Raw genomic sequence first — 22,496 nt, 5'->3', positions numbered from 1 at the left:
GCATGTTATGTGGATTTGCTGTGATAAATCGGCCTTAGTGTCCAAAAAGGTTAGGTGGGGTTACGGGGATAGGGTGGAGGTGTGGGCTTAAGTGGGGTGCTCTTTCCAAGGGCCGGTGCAGACTCGATGGGCCAAATGGCCGCCTCCTGCACTGTAAATTCTATGACATGAGACGATCAGGGACAGACCACCCAGACCATAACACCTGTACATTCAGTAAGGTCAAAGCGTATCTCATTGTGGCTTCAAGTTCCCCCACCCCAACCCTTGGACCCCCTTGTCAATCAGAAAGCTATGTGACTTGGCCTTGAATCACATACAACAACCCTGCCTCCACTGATCTCTGAGGAACACAATTCCACAGTCTCGACGGCCCTCTGTGAGAGAATAAATTTCTCCCTGTCTCTGTTTTCAATGGGAGACCCCTAATTTTTAAAATGTGTCCCCTTATTCTAGACTCCGCTACAAGAGGAAAGGCCCTCTCTGCATCTACCCTGTGTCGAAAACCTCGGCTGCCGAGTAAGACTTTAGGCTGAAAATGTAACGGGTAACAGCACAGTTCAATTAATTAAATTTTACTTGCGCAAGGGGAGTGACCACAACAATCAAAGGTCTCTGCCAAGCACACTCAGCCACACAGGGAAATACAGATCTTTATTCCCAAAATAAAAATCATGTCCCCCACAGGTAGTGACACCGATAATTTCTGAGCCTTTCTGTTGGCTTAGACTAAGACAAAGGTGTAATTTCGATACAAAGGAGAGATGATCAGGTGACATCAATGCATTCTGCAGTAATTCTGCAGGGATAGGTATATTAGCAATACAAAAGCCAAGGTGATCGATTGACGTCATCGCGCTCCGTGGCACGACTATAGCCAAAAGGTGTGTGAGTCACAATACCAAGGAGAGGGTGATGTCGTCAGGAAACCAATCCGTTTCCAGATAGCGTAATCTACTTACAAGGAGCCACATGTCTGCTGACTGAATTAATGAGGTAGCTGCAGCAATTTCTTTGGGACACTTTAAATCTTTATGCAGCTGTATAGAACCTTAGTTAGGCCACACTTGGAGTATAGTGTTCAATTCTGGTCACCACACTACCAGAAGGATGTGGAGGCTTTAGAGAGGGTGCAGAAGAGATTTACCAGAATGTTGCCTGGTATGGCGAGCATTAGTTATGAGGAGCGGTTGAATAAACTCGGTTTGTTCTCACTGGAACGACGGAGGTTGAGGGGCGACCTGATAGAGGTCTACAAAATTATGAGGGGCATAGACAGAGTGGTTAGTCAGAGGCTTTTCCCCAGGGTAGAGGGGTCAATTACTAGGGGGCATAGGTTTAAGGTGAGCGAGGCAAGTTTTTTTTATACAGAGGGTAGTGGGTGCCTGGAACTCGCTACCGGAGGAGGTGGTGGAAGCAGGGACGATCGTGACATTTAAGGGGCATCTTGACAAATACATGAATAGAGGGATACGGACCCAGGAAGTGTAGAAGATTGTAGTTTAGTCGGGCAGCATGGTCGGCACGGGCTTGGAGGGCCGAAGGGCCTGTTCCTGTGCTGTACATTTCTTTGTTCTTTGTTCTTCTTTGTCAAGTATCTCACCATGCCCTAGTTGGTCATTTTAGGTTTCCACACCTGTCAAGCCCCCTCAGGATCTTTGACCGTTCAATAAGATCACCACCTCTCATTCTTCTCAACTCCAGTGGGTAAACGGCCAATCCACTCAACTTTTCCTCGTAAAACAACCCCTTTAAGGAATCAGCCGAGTGAAACTTCTCTGAACTGCTTCTAATGCAGTTTTATCCTTCCTTGAGTAAGGAGGCCAAACCTGTACCCGGTATCCCAGATGTGGTTTCACTCGGGGGGGCCTGTACGGCTGCAGGGAAGATCTTCCCTGCTGTGACACTCCAAATCCCTTGCGATAAACGGCAGCATTCCATTTGCATCCCAACTAACTTGCTGTCCCGGCACGCCAACCTTTAGTGATTCATGTACCAAACGTTCAGGCATTTCCTTTGAGGAAGGGGCAGCACGGTAGCATTGTGGATAGCACAATTGCTTCACAGCACCAGGGCCCCAGGTTCGATTCCGGCTTGGGTCACTGTCTGTGCGGAGTCTGCACATCCTTCCCGTGTGTGCGTGGGTTTCCTCCGGGTGCTCCGGTTTCCTCCCACAGTCCAAAGATGTGCAGGTTAGGTGGATTGGCCAGGATAAATTGCCCTGAGTGTCCAAAATTGCCCTTCGTGTTGGGTGGGGTTACTGGGTTATGGGGATAGGGTGGAGGTGTGGACCTTGGATAGGGTGCGCTTTCCAAGAGCCGGTGCAGACTCAATGGGCCGAATGGCCTTCTGCACTGTAAATTCAATGTAAATCTATGTAGAGTAGTGCACTGTACAAAGAAGGTGTTTGACCCGTTTAGTCTGCCCTGGTTCATTGAGTGACAAACCAATCAATTGCCCCCCCCCCCCCCCCCCGCACTTTACCCAGATTCCTGCAATTTCCTTCTCCAAGTAATTGATCCAGTTCCTTTATAAAAATAAAAAAAATTTTTTTTTACATTTAGAGTACCCAATTCATTTTTTCCAATTAAGGGGCAATTTAGCTTGGCCAATCCACCTACCCTGCACAACTTTGGGTTGTGGGGGCGAAATCCACGCAAACACGGGGAGAATGTGCAAACTCCACACGGACAGTGACCCAGAGCCGGGATCGAACCCGGGTCTTCAGCCGGCGTGAGGCAGCAGTGCTAACCACTGCCCCGCCATGCTGCCCTTGAATCCAGCTCCTTTTTGAAGGTTACTGTCGAATCCATTTCCACCAACCTATCTGGCAGCGGGTTCCAAATTCTAACCACTCACAGCGTTGACTTTACCGCATGTCATTTCTGATTCTTTTGCCAATATTTTAAATGTTTGCCCTCCAGTTACCAACCCTTCAGCCTCTGCAAGCTGTCTCCTCTTGACTTATTCTATCTTCTTTTTTTTTTAATTAAATATTTTATTGAAAATTTTTGGTCAACCAACACAGTACATTGTGCATCCTTTACACAATATTATAACAACACAAATAACAATGACCTATTTTATAAACAAAAAATGAATAAATAATAAATAACAAAAATGAAAACTAACCCTAATTGGCAACTGCCTTGTCACAAGTAACACTCTCCAAAAATATAATTTAACAGTCCAATATATAATTATCTGTCGCAACGACCTATACATACTATATTAACAACCCTGAGAGTCCTTCTGGTTCCTCCTCCCCCCCCCCCCCCCCTGATCCTGGGCTGCTGCTGCTGCCTTCTTTTTCCCATTCCGTCTATCTTTCTGCGAGGTATTCGACGAACGGTTGCCACCGCCTGGTGAACCCTTGAGCCGACCCCCTTAGGACGAACTTAATCCGCTCTAGCTTTATAAACCCCGCCATGTCATTTATCCAGGTCTCCACCCCCCGGGGGCTTGGCTTCTTTCCACATTAGCAATATCCTGCGCCGGGCTACTAGGGACGCAAAGGCCAAAACATCGGCCTCTCTCGCTTCCTGCACTCCCGGCTCTTGTGCAACCCCAAATATAGCCAACCCCCAGCTTGGTTCGACCCGGACTCCTACTACTTTTGAAAGCACCTTTGTCACCCCCATCCAAAACCTCTGTAGTGCCGGGCATGACCAAAACATATGGGTATGATTCGCTGGGCTTCTCGAGCACCTCGCACACCTATCCTCCACCCCAAAAAATTTACTGAGCCGTGCTCCAGTCATATGTGCCCTGTGTAATACCTTAAACTGAATCAGGCTTAGCCTGGCACACGAGGACGACGAGTTTACCCTGCTTAGGGCATCTGCCCACAGCCCCTACTCGATCTCCTCCCCCAGCTCTTCTTCCCATTTCCCTTTTAGTTCATCTACCATAGTCTCCCCTTCGTCCCTCATTTCCCTATATATATCTGACACCTTACCATCCCCCACCCATGTCTTTGAGATCACTCTGTCCTGCACCTCTTGTGTCGGGAGCTGCGGGAATTCCCTCACCTGTTGCCTCGCAAAAGCCCTCAGTTGCATATACCTGAATGCATTCCCTTGGGGCAACCCATATTTCTCGGTCAGCGCTCCCAGACTCGCGAACTTCCCATCCACAAACAGATCTTTCAGTTGCGTTATTCCTGCTCTTTGCCACATTCCATATCCCCCATCCATTCCCCCCGGGGCAAACCTATGGTTGTTTCTTATCGGGGACCCCCCCAAGGCTCCAGTCTTTCCCCTATGCCGTCTCCACTGTCCCCAAATCTTCAGTGTAGCCACCACCACCGGGCTTGTGGTGTAGTTCCTCGGTGAGAACGGCAATGGGGCTGTCACCATAGCCTGTAGGCTAGTCCCCCTACAGGACGCCCTCTCTAATCTCTTCCACGCCGCTCCCTCCTCCTCTCCCATCCACTTACTCACCATTGAAATATTAGCGGCCCAATAATACTCACTTAGGCTTGGTAGTGCCAGCCCCCCCCTATCCCTGCGACGCTGTAAGAATCCCTTCCTCACTCTCGGGGTCTTCCCGGCCCACACAAAACCCATGATGCTCTTTTCAATCCTTTTAAAAAAAGCCTTCGTGATCACCACCGGGAGGCACTGAAACACAAAGAGGAATCTCGGGAGGACCACCATCTTAACCGCCTGCACCCTCCCTGCCATTGACAGGGATACCATATCCCATCTCTTGAAATCCTCCTCCATCTGTTCCACCAACCGCGTTAAATTTAACCTATGCAATGTGCCCCAATTCTTAGCTATCTGGATCCCCAGGTAACGAAAGTCCCGTGTTACCTTCCTCAACGGTAGGTCCTCTATTTCTCTACTCTGCTCCCCTGGATGCACCACAAACAACTCACTTTTCCCCATGTTCAATTTATACCCTGAAAAATCCCCAAACTCCCCAAGTATCCGCAATATTTCTGGCATCCCCTCCGCCGGGTCCGCCACGTATAGTAGCAAATCGTCCGCATACAAAGATACCCGGTGCTCTTCTCCTCCCCTAAGTACTCCCCTCCACTTCTTGGAACCCCTCAACGCTATCGCCAGGGGCTCAATCGCCAGTGCAAACAATAATGGGGACAGAGGGCATCCCTGCCTTGTCCCTCTATGGAGCCGAAAATATGCAGATCCCCGTCCATTCGTGACCACGCTCGCCACTGGGGCCCTATACAACAGCTGCACCCATCTAACATACCCCTCTCCAAAACCAAATCTCCTCAACACCTCCCACAAATAATCCCACTCCACTCTATCAAATGCTTTCTCGGCATCCATCGCCACTACTATCTCCGTTTCTCCCTCTGGTGGGGCCATCATCATTACCCCTAACAACCTCCGTATATTCGTGTTCAGCTGTCTCCCCTTCACAAACCCAGTTTGGTCCTCGTGGACCACCCCCGGGACACATTCCTCTATTCTCATTGCCATTACCTTGGCCAGGACCTTGGCATCTACATTTAGGAGGGAAATAGGTCTATAGGACCCGCATTGTAGCGGGTCCTTTTCCTTCTTTAAGAGAAGCGATATCGTTGCTTCAGACATAGTCGGGGGCAGTTGTCCCCTTTCCTTTGCCTCATTAAAGGTCCTCGTCAGTACCGGGGCGAGCAAGTCCACATATTTTCTATAGAATTCGACTGGGAATCCATCCGGTCCCGGGGCCTTTCCCGCCTGCATGCTCCTAATTCCTTTCACCACTTCTTCTACCTCGATCTGTGCTCCCAGTCCCACCCTTTCCTGGTCTTCCACCTTGGGAAATTCCAGCCGATCCAAGAAGCCCATCATTCTCTCCCTCCCATCCGGGGGTTGAGCTTCATATAATTTTTTATAAAATGTCTTGAACACTCCATTCACTCTCTCCGCTCCCCGCTCCATCTCTCCTTCCTCATCCCTCACTCCCCCTATTTCCCTCGCTGCTCCCCTTTTCCTCAATTGGTGTGCCAGCAACCTGCTCGCCTTCTCCCCATATTCGTACTGTACACCCTGTGCCTTCCTCCATTGTGCCTCTGCAGTGCCTGTAGTCAGCAAGTCAAATTCTACATGTAGCCTTTGCCTTTCCTTGTACAGTCCCTCCTCCGGTGCTTCCGCATATTGTCTGTCCACCCTCAAAAGTTCTTGCAGCAACCGCTCCCGTTCCTTACTCTCCTGCTTCCCTTTATGTGCCCTTATTGATATCAGCTCCCCTCTAACCACCGCCTTCAATGCCTCCCAGACCACTCCCACCTGGACCTCCCCATTATCATTGAGTTCCAAGTACTTTTCAATGCACCCCCTCACCCTTAGACACACCCCCTCATCTGCCATTAGTCCCATGTCCATTCTCCAGGGTGGGCGCCCTCCTGTTTCCTCCCCTACCTCCAAGTCCACCCAGTGTGGAGCGTGATCCGAAATGGCTATAGCCGTATATTCCGTTCCCCTCACCTTCGGGATCAATGCCCTACCCAGCACAAAAAAGTCTATTCGCGAGTAGACTTTATGGACATAGGAGAAAAACGAGAACTCCTTACTCCTCGGTCTGCTAAATCTCCACGGGTCTACACCTCCCATCTGCTCCATAAAATCTTTAAGTACCTTGGCTGCTGCCGGCCTCCTTCCAGTCCTGGACTTCGACCTATCCAGCCCTGGTTCCGACACCGTATTAAAATCTCCCCCCATTATCAGCTTTCCCATCTCTAGGTCCGGAATGCGTCCTAGCATCCGCCTCATAAAATTGGCATCATCCCAGTTCGGGGCATATACGTTTATCAAAACCACCGTCTCCCCCTGTAGTTTGCCACTCACCACCACGTATCTGCCCCTGTTATCCGCCACTATAGTCTTTGCCTCGAACATTACCCGCTTCCCCACTAATATAGCCACCCCCCTGTTTTTCGCATCTAGCCCCGAATGGAACACCTGCCCCACCCATCCTTTGCGTAGCCTAACCTGGTCTATCAGTTTCATGTGCGTTTCCTGTAACATAACCACATCTGCCTTAAGTTTCTTAAGGTGTGCGAGTACCCGTGCCCTCTTTATCGGCCCGTTCAGCCCTCTCACGTTCCATGTGATCAGCCGAGTTGGGGGGCTTCCTACCCCCCCCCCCCCCTCCCCCTGTCGATTAGCCATCACCTTTTTCCAGCTCCTCACCCGGTTCCCACGCAGCTGTATCTCCCCCAGGCGGTGCCCCCCCGCCCATCCTCTCCCATACCAGCTCCCCCCTCTCCCCAGCAGCAGCAACCCAGTAATTCCCCCCCCCCCACCCCCCCCGCTAGATCCCCCGCTAGCGTAATTACTCCCCCCATGTTGCTCCCAGAAGTCAGCAAACTCTGGCTGACCTTGGATTCCCCCCGTGACCTCGGCTCGCACCGTGCGACGCCCCCTCCTTCCTGCTTCTCTATTCCCGCCATGATTATCATAGCGCGGGAACCAAGCCCGCGCTTCTCCCTTGGCCCCGCCCCCAATGGCCAACGCCCCATCTCCTCCACCTCCCCTCCTCCCCCCATCACCACCTGTGGGAGAGAGAAAAGTTACCACATCGCAGGATTAGTACATAAAACCCCTCTTTGCCCCCCACATTCGCCCCACCACTTTGTTTGAACGTTCTTTTTAATAACCCGCTCATTCCAGTTTTTCTTCCACAATAAAAGTCCACGCTTCATCCGCCGTCTCAAAGTAGTGGTGCCTCCCTCGATATGTGACCCACAGTCTTGCCGGTTGCAGCATTCCAAATTTTATCTTCTTTTTATGAAGCACCGCCTTGGCCCGATTAAAGCTCGCCCTCCTTCTTGCCACCTCCGCACTCCGGTCTTGATAAACGCGGATCACCGCGTTCTCCCATTTACTGCTCCGAGTTTTCTTCGCCCATCTAAGGACCATTTCTCTATCCTTAAAACGGAGGAATCTCACCACTATGGCTCTGGGAATTTCTCCTGCTCTCGGTCCTCGCGCCATCACTCGGTATGCTCCCTCCACCTCCAACGGACCCGCCGGGGCCTCCGCTCCCATTAACGAGTGCAGCATCGTGCTCACATATGCCCCGACGTCCGCTCCCTCCACACCTTCAGGAAGACCAAGAATCCTCAGGTTGTTCCTCCTTGCGTTGTTTTCCAGTGCCTCCAACCTTTCCACACATCGTTTCTGATGTGCCTCCTGCGTCTCCGTCTTCACCACCAGGCCCTGTATATCGTCCTCATTCTCGGCTGCCTTTGCCTTCACGACCCGAAGCTCCCGCTCCTGGGTCTTTTGTTCCTACTTTAGCCCTTCGATCGCCTGTAGTATCGGGGCCAACAGCTCTTTCTTCATTTCCTTTTTGATCTCTTCCACACAGCATTTCAAGAACTCTTGTTGTTCAGGGCCCCATGTTAAACTGCCACCTTCCGACGCCATCTTGGTTTTTGCTTGCCTTCCTTGCCGCTGTTCTAAAGGATCCACTGCAATCTGGCCACTCTCTCCTCCTTTTTCCATCCGTATCCAGGGGGGATTCCCTTCTGGTTTACCGCACAGTGTTTTTAGCCGTCAAAATTGCCGTTGGGGCTCCTATCAAGAGCCCAAAAGTCCGTTTCACAGGGAGCTGCCGAAACGTGCGACTCAGCTGGTCATCGCCGCACCCGGAAGTCACTTATTCTATCTTCACACTGCGTGATGGTAAACGTTGCTAAAGGGCTGTGAACCAGGTCAAGAGTGACGAAAATGGAAAAATAAAATCTGCGGAAGGGGTAGCTATCAGATGATGTCTTGCAGCAGTCCCAGTGCTGGCGTTTTGGAAACGTTAGTTTGAATCATAATCTTATTGTCCGGTAATAAGATGTTCTAATTCCCAAGTCACTGCTGTTCTGCTGTACCCTATATCTGTGCTTAGGGCCTCTTAGCCAAGGACTATTTTGTTTACAGAATGCCGCAAGTGGGAAGAACAAGGAAAATGGTTCCGGCACTGGCAGGCGTAAGGAGAGGTTGCGCGAGAGGACCTCCTCGTCCCTCATCGACGAGCAGGTGAGCGAGATCAAGGTTGTGGTGAAAAAGGAGGAAGAGGAGGAGCCAGTGCACCAGGAGGCGGAGCAGAAGCCCTTGCATGAATCCTCCCCGGAACGGGCCACGCAACCCAAGGGTTCACCAGAGGCCACTCCGTCGCAGAAGAGCTCGCCGTCCTCCAGCGAGCCAGGCAAACCCGAGGAGAGAAGGAAACGTGGGAGACCCCCGACTGTGGGACTTGCAGGTGAGGTGCCACGCGTACGTACCAAGCTTATCGGGTATTTGAATCGAGCGGCCAATTTGAAGTCCCGACTGCGAAGCAGTGGAGCCTTAAGTTTAATGTCTCATCCTAAAGGGAGGGGTGGGGGCACCTCCGACAACGCAGCACTCCCTCGGCGCTGCATGAGAGTGTCCGCCTGCGTTTTGTGCTCGGGTCTCTCTAGTAGGATTTAAACCCGCAACCTTCTCACTCGGGTAAGGGGCAAGGTCGTCAAATGCTGGGAAATCAGTCAAACGTTTCAACGGCGAGGCGCATTACAGAATGGTAGCACAGTAGTTAGCACTGTTGCTTCACAGCATCAGGGTCCCAGGTTCAATTCTCCACTGGGCCACTGTCTGTGCGGAGTGTGCACGTTCTCCCCGTGTCTGCGTGGGCTTCCTCCGGATGCTCCGGTTTCCTCACACTAGTCCCGAAACATGTGCTTGTTAGGTGAATTTGACATTCTGAATTCTCCCTCTGTGTACCCGAACAGGCGCTGGAGTGTGGCGACTAGGGGCTATTCGCAGTAACTTAATTGCAGTGTTAATGTAAGCCTACTTGTGACAATAAAAGATTTCTTCTTCTTCTTCTCAGAACAGCTCAACACACGTCCATTTCCCCTGAGTGTTACAACAGTAACTGCACTTTAAAAAGTATTTCAGTGACTGCAAGGGGCTTTGGGGTGTGCAAGGGGCTTTGGGGTGTGCAAGGGGCTTTGGGGTGTGCAAGGGGCTTTGGGGTGTGCAAGGGGCTTTGGGGTGTGCTTGGGCTTGAAGGATGCTTTTGTAAGAAAGTTCCTTCAAAAAAAAAAAAATTCCCAATTATTTATTTTACTAATTAAGGGGCAATTTAGCGTGGCCAGTCCACTAACCTGCATATCTTTGGGTTGTGGGGGTGAAACACACGCAGACATGGGGAGAATGTGCAAACTCCACACAGAATGTGACCCGGGGCCGGAATCGAACCCGGGTCCTCAGTGCCGTGATGCAACAGTGCTGACCACTGCGCTGCCTTGCCGCCCTAGTAAGAAAGTTCCTTTCTTTGCAACCAACCTCACTTGCATCATCAGGGAAAGGTGTAAATTGAGGGTCAACACAATGCCAGTGCACTGCTTTGGCAAGGGAACTTGAATAAAAGAGGAGAGGAGTAACACGTGGGGTTCGGGAGGGTGGAGAAAGAGACACAACAAGGGTACAAACAACTTGTACTTACGTGTGCGTTCTTGGCACATGAGTGTCGTTGAGTAGGCCGTCATTTGTTGCCCATCCCTAATTGCCCTGAGAAGGTGCTTTCTCGAACCGCTGCAGACCACGTGGTGTAGGTACACCCACAGTGCAGCTGGGGAGGGTGTTCCAGGATTTTGACCCAGCGACAGTGAAGGAACGGCCAATGTATTTCCATGTCAGGGTGGTTCGCGGCCTGGCGGGAAACTTGAGGTGGTGGTGTTCCTGTGCTTGTGCTGGCCTCGTCCTTCTGGGTGGCAGGGGACACGGGTTTGGAAGGTGCTGGTCGAAGGAGCCGTGGTGAACAGTTTTAACAGGAACAACAGAACCCAGGGCACGTCTTAGGAAGGTGGAAGGAAAAAAATAGATGCTGAGACAAAGAAGAGGTTAATCGGAGGTGTGATCAAAAACTTGGTTGAAAAGATAGAACTTTAGGGGAGGTGGAGAGGCAGCGAGTATCGAGGGAATTGCACGTCAGCATTTACCGGACACCCCCACCCCGCGCGGCGGGTTATCCTGTGGCGGATAAAGAGATACTTAATGGGTCGTGAAGAGCTATTGGGGCCCCCCCGGAGGGCGCCAAAGGCACTCGGTAAATGCACGTCCTTCTTATTTGCCTAAAAGGAAAATTAGGTTTTGCTTCTGATCGATCGATTGATTTCACGTTTGCAAGTTACGTTTCATTCACCTGTTTCCCCAGGTAGTCATTCGAAGGGGGCTGCCTGTCAGCAAGACTGCAAACCGCTTCCACCTCGCCAAGAGGCCTCGGGGTCCGGAAAGAGGAAGTCTGCCTCGGATGTCTCCTTCCAGCCGAAACAAACGAGGCACAGCAAGTCCTCGGGGGGTTAGTGTTCTATCGAATCATTCCCAGAGGCACGGAATTCTGTGACTCAAACTGTCAAAGAAAGAAAAGTGTAATCGAGACATGCTGGCCTAGAATTTTCTGTTTTCCAGTAGCTTTTACCGTAACTGGATGATCGGCCAAAAGGAGAAAGAAAAATAAGGAGTATTTTTTTTTTAATAGAATATCGGCAAAGCACTTGGAATGATCCACGTGCTCCTCCTGTTCGGGCACCTTGGCATCCCACTTCGCCATTGGTGGCCATGCCTTCAGCTGCCTAGACCCTAATTCTCTAGGGTTCCCTCCTTAAACCGCTCCACGCCTCCACCTCTCTCCTTTTGAGCCTTGGTACGTTTTATTACATCGACTGCACTGTATAGCTAGATATAAGTGGGTTGCTATAAAGCTCCTACAAAACCTACCTCTTTGACCAAGCTTTTAGAATCCTGGCCATCTTCTGTTGTGATTCAGGGTCAGATTTTGTGTGACAACATTCCTGCAAAGCGCCTTGAGCTGCTTTAAGTACACTGAAGGCGCCATATAAATGCAGCTTATTCGACAACTCCCATGGCGTTGGCTCTTGGAGCTCGAAAGGAAAGTGTAGATTCCTAAGGGAGTAGGGCCCAGAGCGTTGTGGAGTTGAGATTTAGTTGGTTGGAGAATAGGAATTTCCCAGTGGAATATATATTTTTTAAAATTTTAGACCACCCAATTATTATTTTTTCCCCCCAATTAAGGGGTGCTTTAGCGTGGCCAATCCCACCTGGCCTGCACATCTTTGGGTTGTTGGGGGGTGAGACCCACGCAGGGGAGAATGTGCAGACTGTCCACACGGGCAGTGACCCAGGGCTGGGATCGAACCCGGGTCCTCGGCTCCCTGAGGCAGCAGTGCTAGCCACTGCGCCACCGTGCCGTCCTTTCTCAGTGGAATATGTCGCAGAGATGGAGGTGCAGAGTGGGTGCCACAGCACCGGTGCGCCCCCCCCCCCGGTCCTGATTTATCCGGAGTGTGAATTCCCGGTTTTGATAATATGGTTTATCGGTAGCACAAGTGATTAGCACTGTGGCTTCACAGCGCCAGGGCCCCAGGTTCGATTCCCGGCTTGGATCACTGTCTGTGCGGGGTCTGCACTTTCTCCCCGTGGGTGCGTGGGTTTCCTCCGGCTGCTCCGGTTTCCTCCCACAGTCCAAAGACGTGCAGGTTAGGTGGATTGGCCATGATAAATTGCCCTTAGTGACCAAAAAAGGTTAGGAGGGTTTATTGGGTTACGGGGATAGGGCTTAAGTGGGTCGGCGCAGACCCGATGGGCCGAATGGCCTCCTGCACTGTATGTCCTATGGAATTAGGTGATGTCGGAAGAGCTGTGGATGTTGCTGTTCCAGTGTTGTAGCTCTGGGATCTCTCCTATCTGCAACTTAGCTGGGAGCCACACTCCACTTGAGGTAATCTCTTTTTTAGACTCCTACGGCACTGAGGACGCCATTTCGACCGTCATGCCTCCCAGATAGAGCTATCCAGTTAATCCCACTGTCGTGCTCTTTCTCCAGAGTTCAGCAAAGTATTTCCCTTTGAGCATTTATCCACTACCCGTTTCAACATTGTTGAACTCTGAGATTCGCTCCCTAAAGCACGCCACCTTAATCTCCACATCGAGGCCCCATGCCACCTGAAATCTCCTTGCGCGTCTCAGTGTTGAATTTTGTTTCTTTTGTTAAAGGTGCTATATAAATGCAATCAGTTGTTAAAATGACAATATACTGCAGCTGGGCTTTGTCATTTTCCTTCTTTCCCAGTCGTCTCAGTGATCAAATCTTCTGGTGCCATTGACTATATTGATGGAGGTGACGTTATACTCGATAATCTTCCACCCCGGAGGAACGGGGGAGAGGAGAAACTGTGCTTGAATAATAAGGTGTAAGCTCTGCTTTCCTTTGTGTGATTGTACAGGCCAGAGGCAGCCCACGGTGGACCAAGGACAGAACCAGAACAGAAGGCGCTCTTTGCGCCTATCTTCTGGTGATACCAACTCATCGCTGATTGGGTCCCTGACCAATGGAGCAGAAACCCCGAGCAGAACCAAGGACCAGGAAAAGGTTGAGCAAGGTGAAGTTCTCATTGTTTCCTCACTGTGGAAGACCTTCCTTCCTTGCAAACGTTTAAAGAGAGAGCGAGAGAAACTCAACTGGTGACCTGTCCTGCCAATCTCCACTTTCCGGAGTTCTTGATCTGTATTGAGATGGTGCAGAAAGATCCTAATATTTATCCCATTTCCCCTGCCCTGGTGGAAGAAACATTGGAGAATGAATCCACCCAGGGCACACGGAGTGTTTCTGCTCAATCAATAATGCTGGGTTTATTGTAACAAAATAATTGGGAGGCTTTCATTCTATTGGCACGGATGGCGCAGTGGTTAGCACTGCTGCCTCACAGCTCCAGGGTCCAATTGCTGAGGAATGGTGTTGACGGAGGAAGCCAGATAGACAAGGTTTTTAATCAGTAAGGGAATCGAGATTTTATGAGGACAAGGCGGGAAAATGGAGCTGAGGGCCATATCGGATTAGCCACAATCTCCTTGAATGGTGCAGCAGACTCAATGGGCCGAGTGGCCTCCTTCTACTCCTGGGTCTCATGGACTTGTCGCATTTCTCCTCGTGCTGCCTCTGGTAATTATGCCAGTCAACGTAACTCGGTGCCTTCTGGTTATTTCCCCTATGGCCATTGGAAATGGCTTCTCTCTATTTGATCAGTCGAAGGTCTCCTGGTTTTAAACATCCCTGTCAGACTTCCTCTTAACCGTCTCCGTTCTGTTATTATGTGGTGGGTGATGGTTCCTATTGTGCTCATCACGAGCTATCTAGCGCATGTCACAATATGCAAAGTAAGAAGTCTTACAACACCAGGTTAAAGTCCAACAGGTTTGTTTCGAATCCCGAGCTTTCGGAGCGCTGCTCCTTCCTCAGTGCTCCGAAAGCTAGTGATTCGAAACAAAACCTGTTGGACTTTAACCTGGTGTTGTAAGACTTCTTACTGTGCCCACCCCAGTCCAACGCCGGCATCTGCACCTCACAATATACAAGTGCTGCTTTGGGGAAAATAGTTCAAGTCATTTGGCCCATCGTGCGCCATGCTGGCCGTTTAGAAAGTGTTGGCCGACTCGTCCCGCTCCCCTCAATTGAAGGGAGAAAACCTGCAGGTTCTATGGGGAAAGGGCGAGTGGAAGAGCGTTTTCAAGCTAGCACAAGCAGGATGGACTGAATGGTCTCTCTCTGGTGCTGTACAATTCATAACGTTGGGACGCATTGGCCCTTTTAAGTTTGAATCTTCCTTCACAAGTAATCTGTTCCTCGGGCTCTGCCTCTCTGAAATCCTTTCAAAGGACATTCAACCTGCCACCCTGCCGATACAGTCATCAGCTCAAGATTGAAGGCAGTGCAAGTGTAAAAGATGAACTAAAATCTCCGCTTCGGTTTGATGAAAACTGTAATAAATGGTGGCGCCGAGATTGTCGGCGACTTGAGTGTTGCCCAACGGCGCAACCCGAGCCCCCGGCTTTACGGACCGCGCTGTGCTGCCTGCGAAGCGCTGACTCTGTTTCATTCCATCAGCAGCATCAAGCTCTGAGATCCCTGCCCAGGTACAGCAGCCCCCCTCTGTCAAAGCCAAGTGTTCCTCCGACACCGTGTCCAGCTCTTCAGCGCCCAAGGGAACCGCCAGCCCCAAACACCAAATCGATGAAGCAGCCAAGCTGGACCCCCCCATGCCAGTCTCCGAGCCAAAGGATCCTCCCAAAGAAGCTGGTAAGATGGAGATGGGTGTTCCTGCCCTATGGGTGGGGTGCGTACTGATAGAACAGGCGCCGGGTTCGCGTGATATAAACACTGGTGCGTTGCAATGCCGCGCGTTGATTTGTTACCATAAAGAACCAGAGTTAGTAAAAGTTACCTGGATCTCGAGGTAGTTTGAATGCTGCATTTTCCTTCCGTTAAAAAAAATCTTTGTGTTCATCAAGGTGCAGGGGAGTGGGATATGTTTCTACTTGCTTCACCCAGGGCTCTGAAATGGATGCAGGCTCCAATCACACCCTGCCCATCATGGGGGGGTGGGGGGGGCAAATCGGAAAATAAATAATTGGGTACTCTTTTTAAAAAAAAAAAACCCCCGTGCAGGGGCATATTTCACACCGTTTCTGCACGAGACCCATTGGTTAACACTAAAACCATGGACGGTGTTGTGCTGTGCCACTTGTAACCTCTCCGCACCCCAAGGTCAAGTTTTGGATCCTGAGCTGATTTTATTCAGAGCCTTCAGAGGCTCGAGTGGTAGACCATTTAATTCTCTCTCACTTGGATTCAAACTCTGGCGTCACAGGTGGGAAAACTACTCCGGTTTCTCGGCAATAAAATGTCTCTTCACCGTGATGAGTGTAAATATTTGCAGAGGATTTTTATTTTTTTTGCAAATGGAAGCTAAGGGCTTGTGATGAATTGATCGTTCCTTTATACCCTCTTTTTGTTTTGAAGGGGCGTTGTTAAGAATCATAGAATTTCGTAGCATTTACAATGCAGAAGGCGGCCATCCGGCCTATCGAGTCTGCACCGGCCTTTGGAAAGAGCACCCTAGTTCAACACCCTGTCCCCGTAACCCAGTAATCCCACCTAATCTTTTGGACACTAAAGGGCAAATTTACCACGGCTGACCCGCACAATTTTTGGACTGTGGGAGGAAACCGGAGCACCCGGAGGAAACCCACCCAGACACTGGGAGAATGTGCAGACTCCGCACAGGCAGTCAGCCGAGGCCGGAATTGAACCAAGGTCCCTGGAGCTGTGAGGCAGCAGTGCTGGCCGCTGTGCCACCGTGCCGGCCGAGCCTACCCCCTGCCATCCTCGGGCGGGAGCCCTAGCTTTAGGAAGGTTGACTTCTTGGTAGTGCAGAAGACCCATAAGTAATTGTGTTTTGTTTTCCTCTTCTCAGCAGCTCCTGTTGTGAAGCGTGTGCCACGATCCCAGAACCCAAACAGATACAGTAGGGAACCCTGTATGTTTTCTTTCTAGTGAGGCCAACCAGGGCTCGCTACTGCAGCATCCCTGTCCGTCTGCCCTGCTGCTTGTTTGCTCGCTTGCGCATGCGTGCGTGCGTGTGTGTGTGTTGTGAATATGTGTCTAATTGTGTGCGTTTTTGTTTGCTAAAATGCTTGTAAATGGCGGTGTAAACGGAAACTGAAGGATTTAGCCGTGAATTAGATGTTGTGCTTTCCAAAATTACAAAACTTCACTTCAGATCACAGGCAGATGATACTGTGACACTGGCTGAGCAAAATTTGCTTCATCTAAAGTGACACTGTGATTTGGCAAAAGGCGTGTGTGGTGGAACAGATTGTCCACTGTTCGTAAGAATAATCCACTGTGTGTTGCATGGGTTGACACTGCATTTGGGTCGGAGATTTCCCCTTTGTGGCCCAAACCAATGTCTTGTCGGTTGATTAACTTTACAACTTCCATTTTCTTTCCCCCCACTTTCTCCCTGTGCATTGTTCAACGTGCCCCGGACAGAGGTGGTCAAGCAGTGTACTGTCTTGAGCTGACCAGTAGGTGCTGCTCAAGAGTAGCCCAAGAGCTGCCACTCTTGCCTCCGTTTCTTTCAACACCCCCCCGTAAAGCAGTAGCACAACCGTGGGGGGTGAGGTGCTGGGGAATGTTCCGCACAAATTCCGGGGTGGCGACATGCCGTGCCATCTGTGCCCCTTTCCCCGGAGTTTTCTCTGCTCCGTTGCTGAAAGCTGTGTCTATTGTGTCTGGATGGCAACATCATGTCAAACACTTTTTCAAAAAGTTTGAGTTTTGAAGTGAAAGCATTCATATCGTTAATGGGGGCTGCATATTCCATCTTGGTGGGTGGGGGGGGGGGGGGGGGGGGTGGGGGGCGCAGGTAGGCTGACATGCTTCCACACATGGGGTTTGATTCACATGTGGAGTCATACTTGACATGTCAGCCGAGCACGAGCGCCAGGCGATTGAACCACATGGGTCATCATTGCCACGTACCTGTCCTCCCAACTGCTCCATTAATAACCGGAGAGCAGGAACCGATCTTTCACTCTTTCCCTCCCCACCCTGCACCCCGCCCCTCTCAGCTGGCTCCCTAGTTTTATTGCCTGATAACGATAGGGTGGGATGCGAATCGCTTTCAGAACACACCGTCCTGCGACCCTCCGTATTTATTTTTGCCCGAATTGCTGCTTGTGAGGGGACGTTCCTCTGGCACTCGTCTCCTCTCCCTCTGACCTCCGGTGAGCCAGGCGCCGCTTAGACATAGTCAACACGGTTTCGTGAAGGGTAGGGCGTGCCTCACAAACCTTATTGAGTTCTTTGAGAAGGTGACCAAACAGGTGGATGAGGGTAAAGCAGTTGATGTGGTGTATATGGATTTCGGTAAAGCGTTTGATAAGGTTCCCCACGGTAGGCTACTGCAGAAAATACGGAAGCATGGGATTCAGAGCGATTTAGCAGTTTGGATCAGAAATTGGCTAACTGGACGAAAGCAAAGGGTGGTGGTTGATGGGAAGTGTTCAGACTGGAGTCCAGTTACTAGTGGTGTACCACAAGGATCTGTTTTGGGGCCACTGCTGTTTGTCAATTTTATAAATGACCTGGAGGAGGGCGTAGAAGGATGGGTGAGTAAATTTGCAGATGACACTAAAGTTGGTGGAGTTGTGGACAGTGCGGAAGGATGTTACAGGTTACAGAGGGACATAGATAAGCTGCAGAGCTGGGCTGAGAGGTGGCAAATGGAGTTTAATGCAGATAAGTGTGAGGTGATTCATTTTGGAAGGAATAACAGGAAGACAGAGTACTGGGCTAATGGTAAGATTCTTGACAGTGTGGATGAGCAGAGAGATCTCGGTGTCCATGTACATAGATCCCTGAAAGTTGCCACTCAGGTTGAGAGGGATGTTAAGAAGGCGTACGGTGTGTTAGCTTTTATTGGTAGAGGGATTGAGTTTCGGAGCCATGAGGTCATGTTGCAGCTGTACAAAACTCTGGTGCGGCCGCATTTGGAGTATTGCGTGCAATTCTGGTCGCCGCATTGTAGGAAGGATGTGGAAGCATTGGAAAGGGTGCAGAGGAGATTTAGCAGAATGTTGCCTGGTATGGAGGGAAGATCTTATGAGGGAAGGCTGAGGGACTTCGGGCTGTTTTCGTTCGAGAGAAGAAGGTTAAGAGGTGACTTAATTGAGACATACATGATGATCAGAGGATTGGATCGGGTGGACAGTGAGGGCCTTTTTCCTCAGATGGTGATGTCTGGCACGAGGGGACATAGCTTTAAATTGAGGGGAGATAGATATAAGACAGATGTCAGAGGTAGGTTTTTTTCTTAGAGAGTAGTACGGGTGTGGAATGCCCTGCCTGCAACAGTAGTGGACTCGCCAACACTAGGGGTATTCAAATGGTCATTGGATAGACATATGGACGATAGGGGAATAGTGTAGATGGGCTTTAGAGTGGTTTCACAGGTCGGCGCAACATCGAGGGCCGAAGGGCCTGTACTGCGCTGTAATGTTCTATGTTCGGCCTCGAGATGTCCCAGCACTTTGTACGTATGATCAGGTGGCAGTCAGTGACTGTCTCTGCGCAACTCCTAACCTTTCAATAACATTTGTAAGCCAACCCCACCTTTCGTTCCCAGAGAGGGAGAGTGTGGGTGGGGGAGAATGAACAGTTTTTCTGATCCCTCTGACAATCAGACAGCCATTATCTTCATGCTAGATATGCATTCTGAGCCTTGTTGGTGACCTAGCCAAGCAGGAGTATTGCTTTGCTAATAACAGCCATTCTCTAGCTTATCCTAACTCCTCTCTGAATTGCTGCTGTTTTGATTTTTATACTGGGAGTTGGGGGAGTTGTTTAAATTGTTGTAAAAGCTTCACAGCTGTGTTTTTTTTTGTTCTACCCTGGCCCTCTTACCGCTCATATTTCCCTCCCACCCCTCTGTTCCTGCAGTGACGAACAGCACTCAGAACCCCGAGAGCCACCTACCACCCAAGGCGCTGATCATCGAGCTGGACCACAACAAGTTTAAGTGCAAGATTCCCGAGTGTCTGAAAGCCTTCCGCAAAGCCAAGATGCTGCACTACCACATGAAGTATTACCACGGCGTGGAAAAGGTGGAGCCGGATCCGAGCTCCCCCAAGAGAAGCATGCAGACGCGCGGCTCCTGTGCCTCCGAGGCGGAATCCCTCTTGGACAGCCCCAAGAGACGCCGCACAACCTCTGGTTCTTCACGTGAGTATCTGACCGTGGAAGAGAATGGCATATTGGCCAAAAGAGGGACATGTTGCCGAAGCTTTTCGCCTTGCCCTTAACAAACGCAAAGAATACCAAATTTCAAATGATCACAACAATTTATTCTAAAGGAGAATAGGGTGCTGACTGGTTAAGAAGTTGATTCTGATTGGTTGAGGTGTTGCCACGGAGGAAGCAAAGGGGAACCACAGCTCCCCAAGCTCCTGGGTAATTCAGAAAAGGCACAAGGCTTGGACATAACTTTTGCAGAGGACAGGTCACTGCATATGAATGTATGACCCTTCAAGCAAGTGTATATAAGCCACATTACAAGCTTGACTAACTATCTTAATTGGTTGTTAGCCTAGCTATCAGCGCACTCAGGATCATGCAGCAAGTGCTGCCCAATTACAGAATCCCATCTAACAGTAGACATTTTGTTCTAAGTTCTGCAGGCGCGGGCTGGTTGGGGGTGCTGTCTGTACCCTACCTGTTATAAATAACCATAGGGACATGTTTGATTTGATCAACCAATCGTTGGGACATATGGCCTACGTACCTGGCAATGTGCTAGCACTGAATTGCACATCGCAGATGGAGGCCCTTTGGTCCATTGTGAAAGCTCTGTTGTGGGAGGCGCGGAAGGAGGTGGTCAGGGGGGGCGGTTTATCTCTATCTGGGCACACAAGGGGAGGGTGGAGCGGGCTGAGAGGTTGAGGTTAGTAGAGGCCATTCTGAGGGTTGACCAGAGGTACTCAGTGGTGCCTGCGGATGCGCTGTTGAAAGAGAGCTTCAGATGGAGTTTGGACTTGTGTCCATGGGAACGGCGGTGGGGCAGCTATATGGGGCCAGGGGGGGCCGCATACGAATATTTGGAGAAAGCCAGCAGGCTGCCTGCGCATTCAGTTGAGGCAGGCGGCGCGAGGGAAATTGAGAGGGTGAGAGATGGCGGGAGTACGGGGTAATGGAGCAGGGGGAGGTGAATGGAAGTTTGAGGCATTTTACCGGAAATTGTAAAGCCCGAAGCCTCCGGTGGGGGATGAGGGTGTGAGGTGGTTCTTGGATGGGCTGGAGTTCCCGAGGGTGGCGGAGGTGAAGGTGCAGGGACTGAGGGCCCCGATCGGGCTGAGGGAGGTAATGGATTGCATGGCGGCGATGCAGATGGGGAAGGCCCCGGGGCCGAATGGGTTCCCAGCCGAGTTCTAAGTTTGGGTCGGAGCTGGGGCCCATGTTAGGTGAGATGCATAATGAGTTGATGGTGAGGGGAGAGCTCCCCCCCTACTCTGTCTCAAGCTTGAATATCGCTCATTTTAAAGAAAGACAAGGACCCGGAGCTGTGTGGGTCGTACTGCCCGATGTCACTGTTGAATGTAGATGCGGAGCTGCTGGCGAAGGTACTGACGACGTGGATAGAGGAGTGAGTGCCGGGGGTGATAGGCGAGGACCAGGTGGATTTGTGAAAGGGCAGCTGTGGACGAATATCCAGAGGTGGTTGCTGAATGTCATTATGATGCCTCAGAGGGCCGAGAAGTGGAAGTGGTTGTGGCGATGGACAAGAAGAAAGCTTTCGATCGGGAGGAGTGGGCGTACTTATTCGAGGTTCTGGGGCAATTTGGGTTTGGGCAGGGATTTGTGGACTGGGTTCGGCTGTTGTATAAGGCTCCTAAGTCAAATGTTTGGACTAACAGGGTCAGCTCGGAGTATTTTGGGTTACAACTGGGGGATGAGGCAGGGATGTCCGCTCTCCCTGCTGCTCTTTGCCCTGGCGATTGAGCCCTTGGCAATGGTGCTCAGGAACTCGAGAGGGGTCTGTGGGGGGGGGGGGGGGGGGGGGGGGGGGCACCGAGTTTCTCTGTGCACAGATGATCTCCTGCAGTATATTTCACACCCAGTCGGGAGCTTTGACGGGGAGTTTGGTTGGTGGAGAAGAGGACGGTGTGGGGGGGGGGAGGCTGGGAGTGGCCTTGTGTCACGTGAACCAGTTTGAGGGCACTATTGCTGGTGCCCCCACTGTTCTCACCGGCCGGATGCTCCGCGAGCCCGGTGCTAAGGCATCATTGAGGGTGTGGGACCACTGTCGGGAGCATTTTAGAATGGAAGGCTTGGTCCCTGTGGGCGCCAATCTGCGACAATCATAGGTTTGCTCCGGCGGGGTTGGATGCACGGTTCCGGGGATTGACGGCAGGTGGGAATAGAATATTTTAGGGATTTATTTGCTGGAGAGAATTTGCAGACCTGGAGGGGACGTATCAGTTACTGAAGGGGAATGGGGTCAGGTATCTGCAGGTGAGGGGCTCCGAGGAAGGAGGTGGCCTTGTTTCCGGCACTACAACCCCTCGGTGTTGCAGGACAAACTCCTGACCGAAGAGGAAATAGGAGAGGGCAGGGTCTCGGATATATATGAGGAACTGTTGAAGAGAGAGAGCGCCCCGGTGGAGGAGGTTAGGCATACGTGAGAGGAGGCGGAGTTGGATAGGACGCTGGAGTACGGGGTGAGGCTTTGCGGAGGGCTAATGCATCCTCGTCATGCGGAAGACTAAGTCTCATCCAGTTTAAAGTGGTGCACAATGCCCACATGACGGTGTCCGGGATGAGTCGGTTCTTTCCAGGGGTGGAGGATAGATGTGTGCGGGGGGGGGGGGAGGCTGTGTCATGTCCACGTGTTTTTGGCGTGTCTGAGGTTGAGGGGGTTTTGGGCAGGATTTGCAGATACGATGTTAACGATTTTGGGGGTAACGGGCTCCCGAGTGCGGAGGTGGCTCTATTTGGAGCGCCGGGAGGATCCGGGAGTGCAGGTGGGGAGAGAGGCCGATGTGTTGAGCTGGTGGGACTGGGAGCCGCCGAGCGTGGGGGTTTGAGCGCGCAATTCGGCAGAGTTCCTGCACTTAGAGAAGATCAAGTTCACCATTGGGGCGGCA

The 22,496-nt window shown here is 51.1% G+C and overlaps 1 protein-coding gene across 1 annotated transcript in view; it reads left to right on the top strand.

Moving 5' to 3' along the window:
• The window catches only part of LOC140428570 (PHD finger protein 20-like), a 75,661-nt gene that overhangs the window by 30,671 nt on the left and 22,494 nt on the right, over positions 1-22,496 (top strand). Inside the window, 6 exon segments of the mRNA XM_072515193.1 lie at positions 8,892-9,213; positions 11,152-11,295; positions 13,241-13,396; positions 14,899-15,090; positions 16,268-16,330; positions 19,297-19,578. Coding sequence (XP_072371294.1) covers positions 8,892-9,213; positions 11,152-11,295; positions 13,241-13,396; positions 14,899-15,090; positions 16,268-16,330; positions 19,297-19,578 — 1,159 coding nt within the window.

This window comes from Scyliorhinus torazame, chromosome 8, assembly GCF_047496885.1.
Source record: "Scyliorhinus torazame isolate Kashiwa2021f chromosome 8, sScyTor2.1, whole genome shotgun sequence".
Classification (NCBI taxonomy): Eukaryota; Metazoa; Chordata; class Chondrichthyes; order Carcharhiniformes; family Scyliorhinidae; genus Scyliorhinus; species Scyliorhinus torazame.
This window is presented reverse-complemented; position numbering and strand designations above follow the sequence as displayed.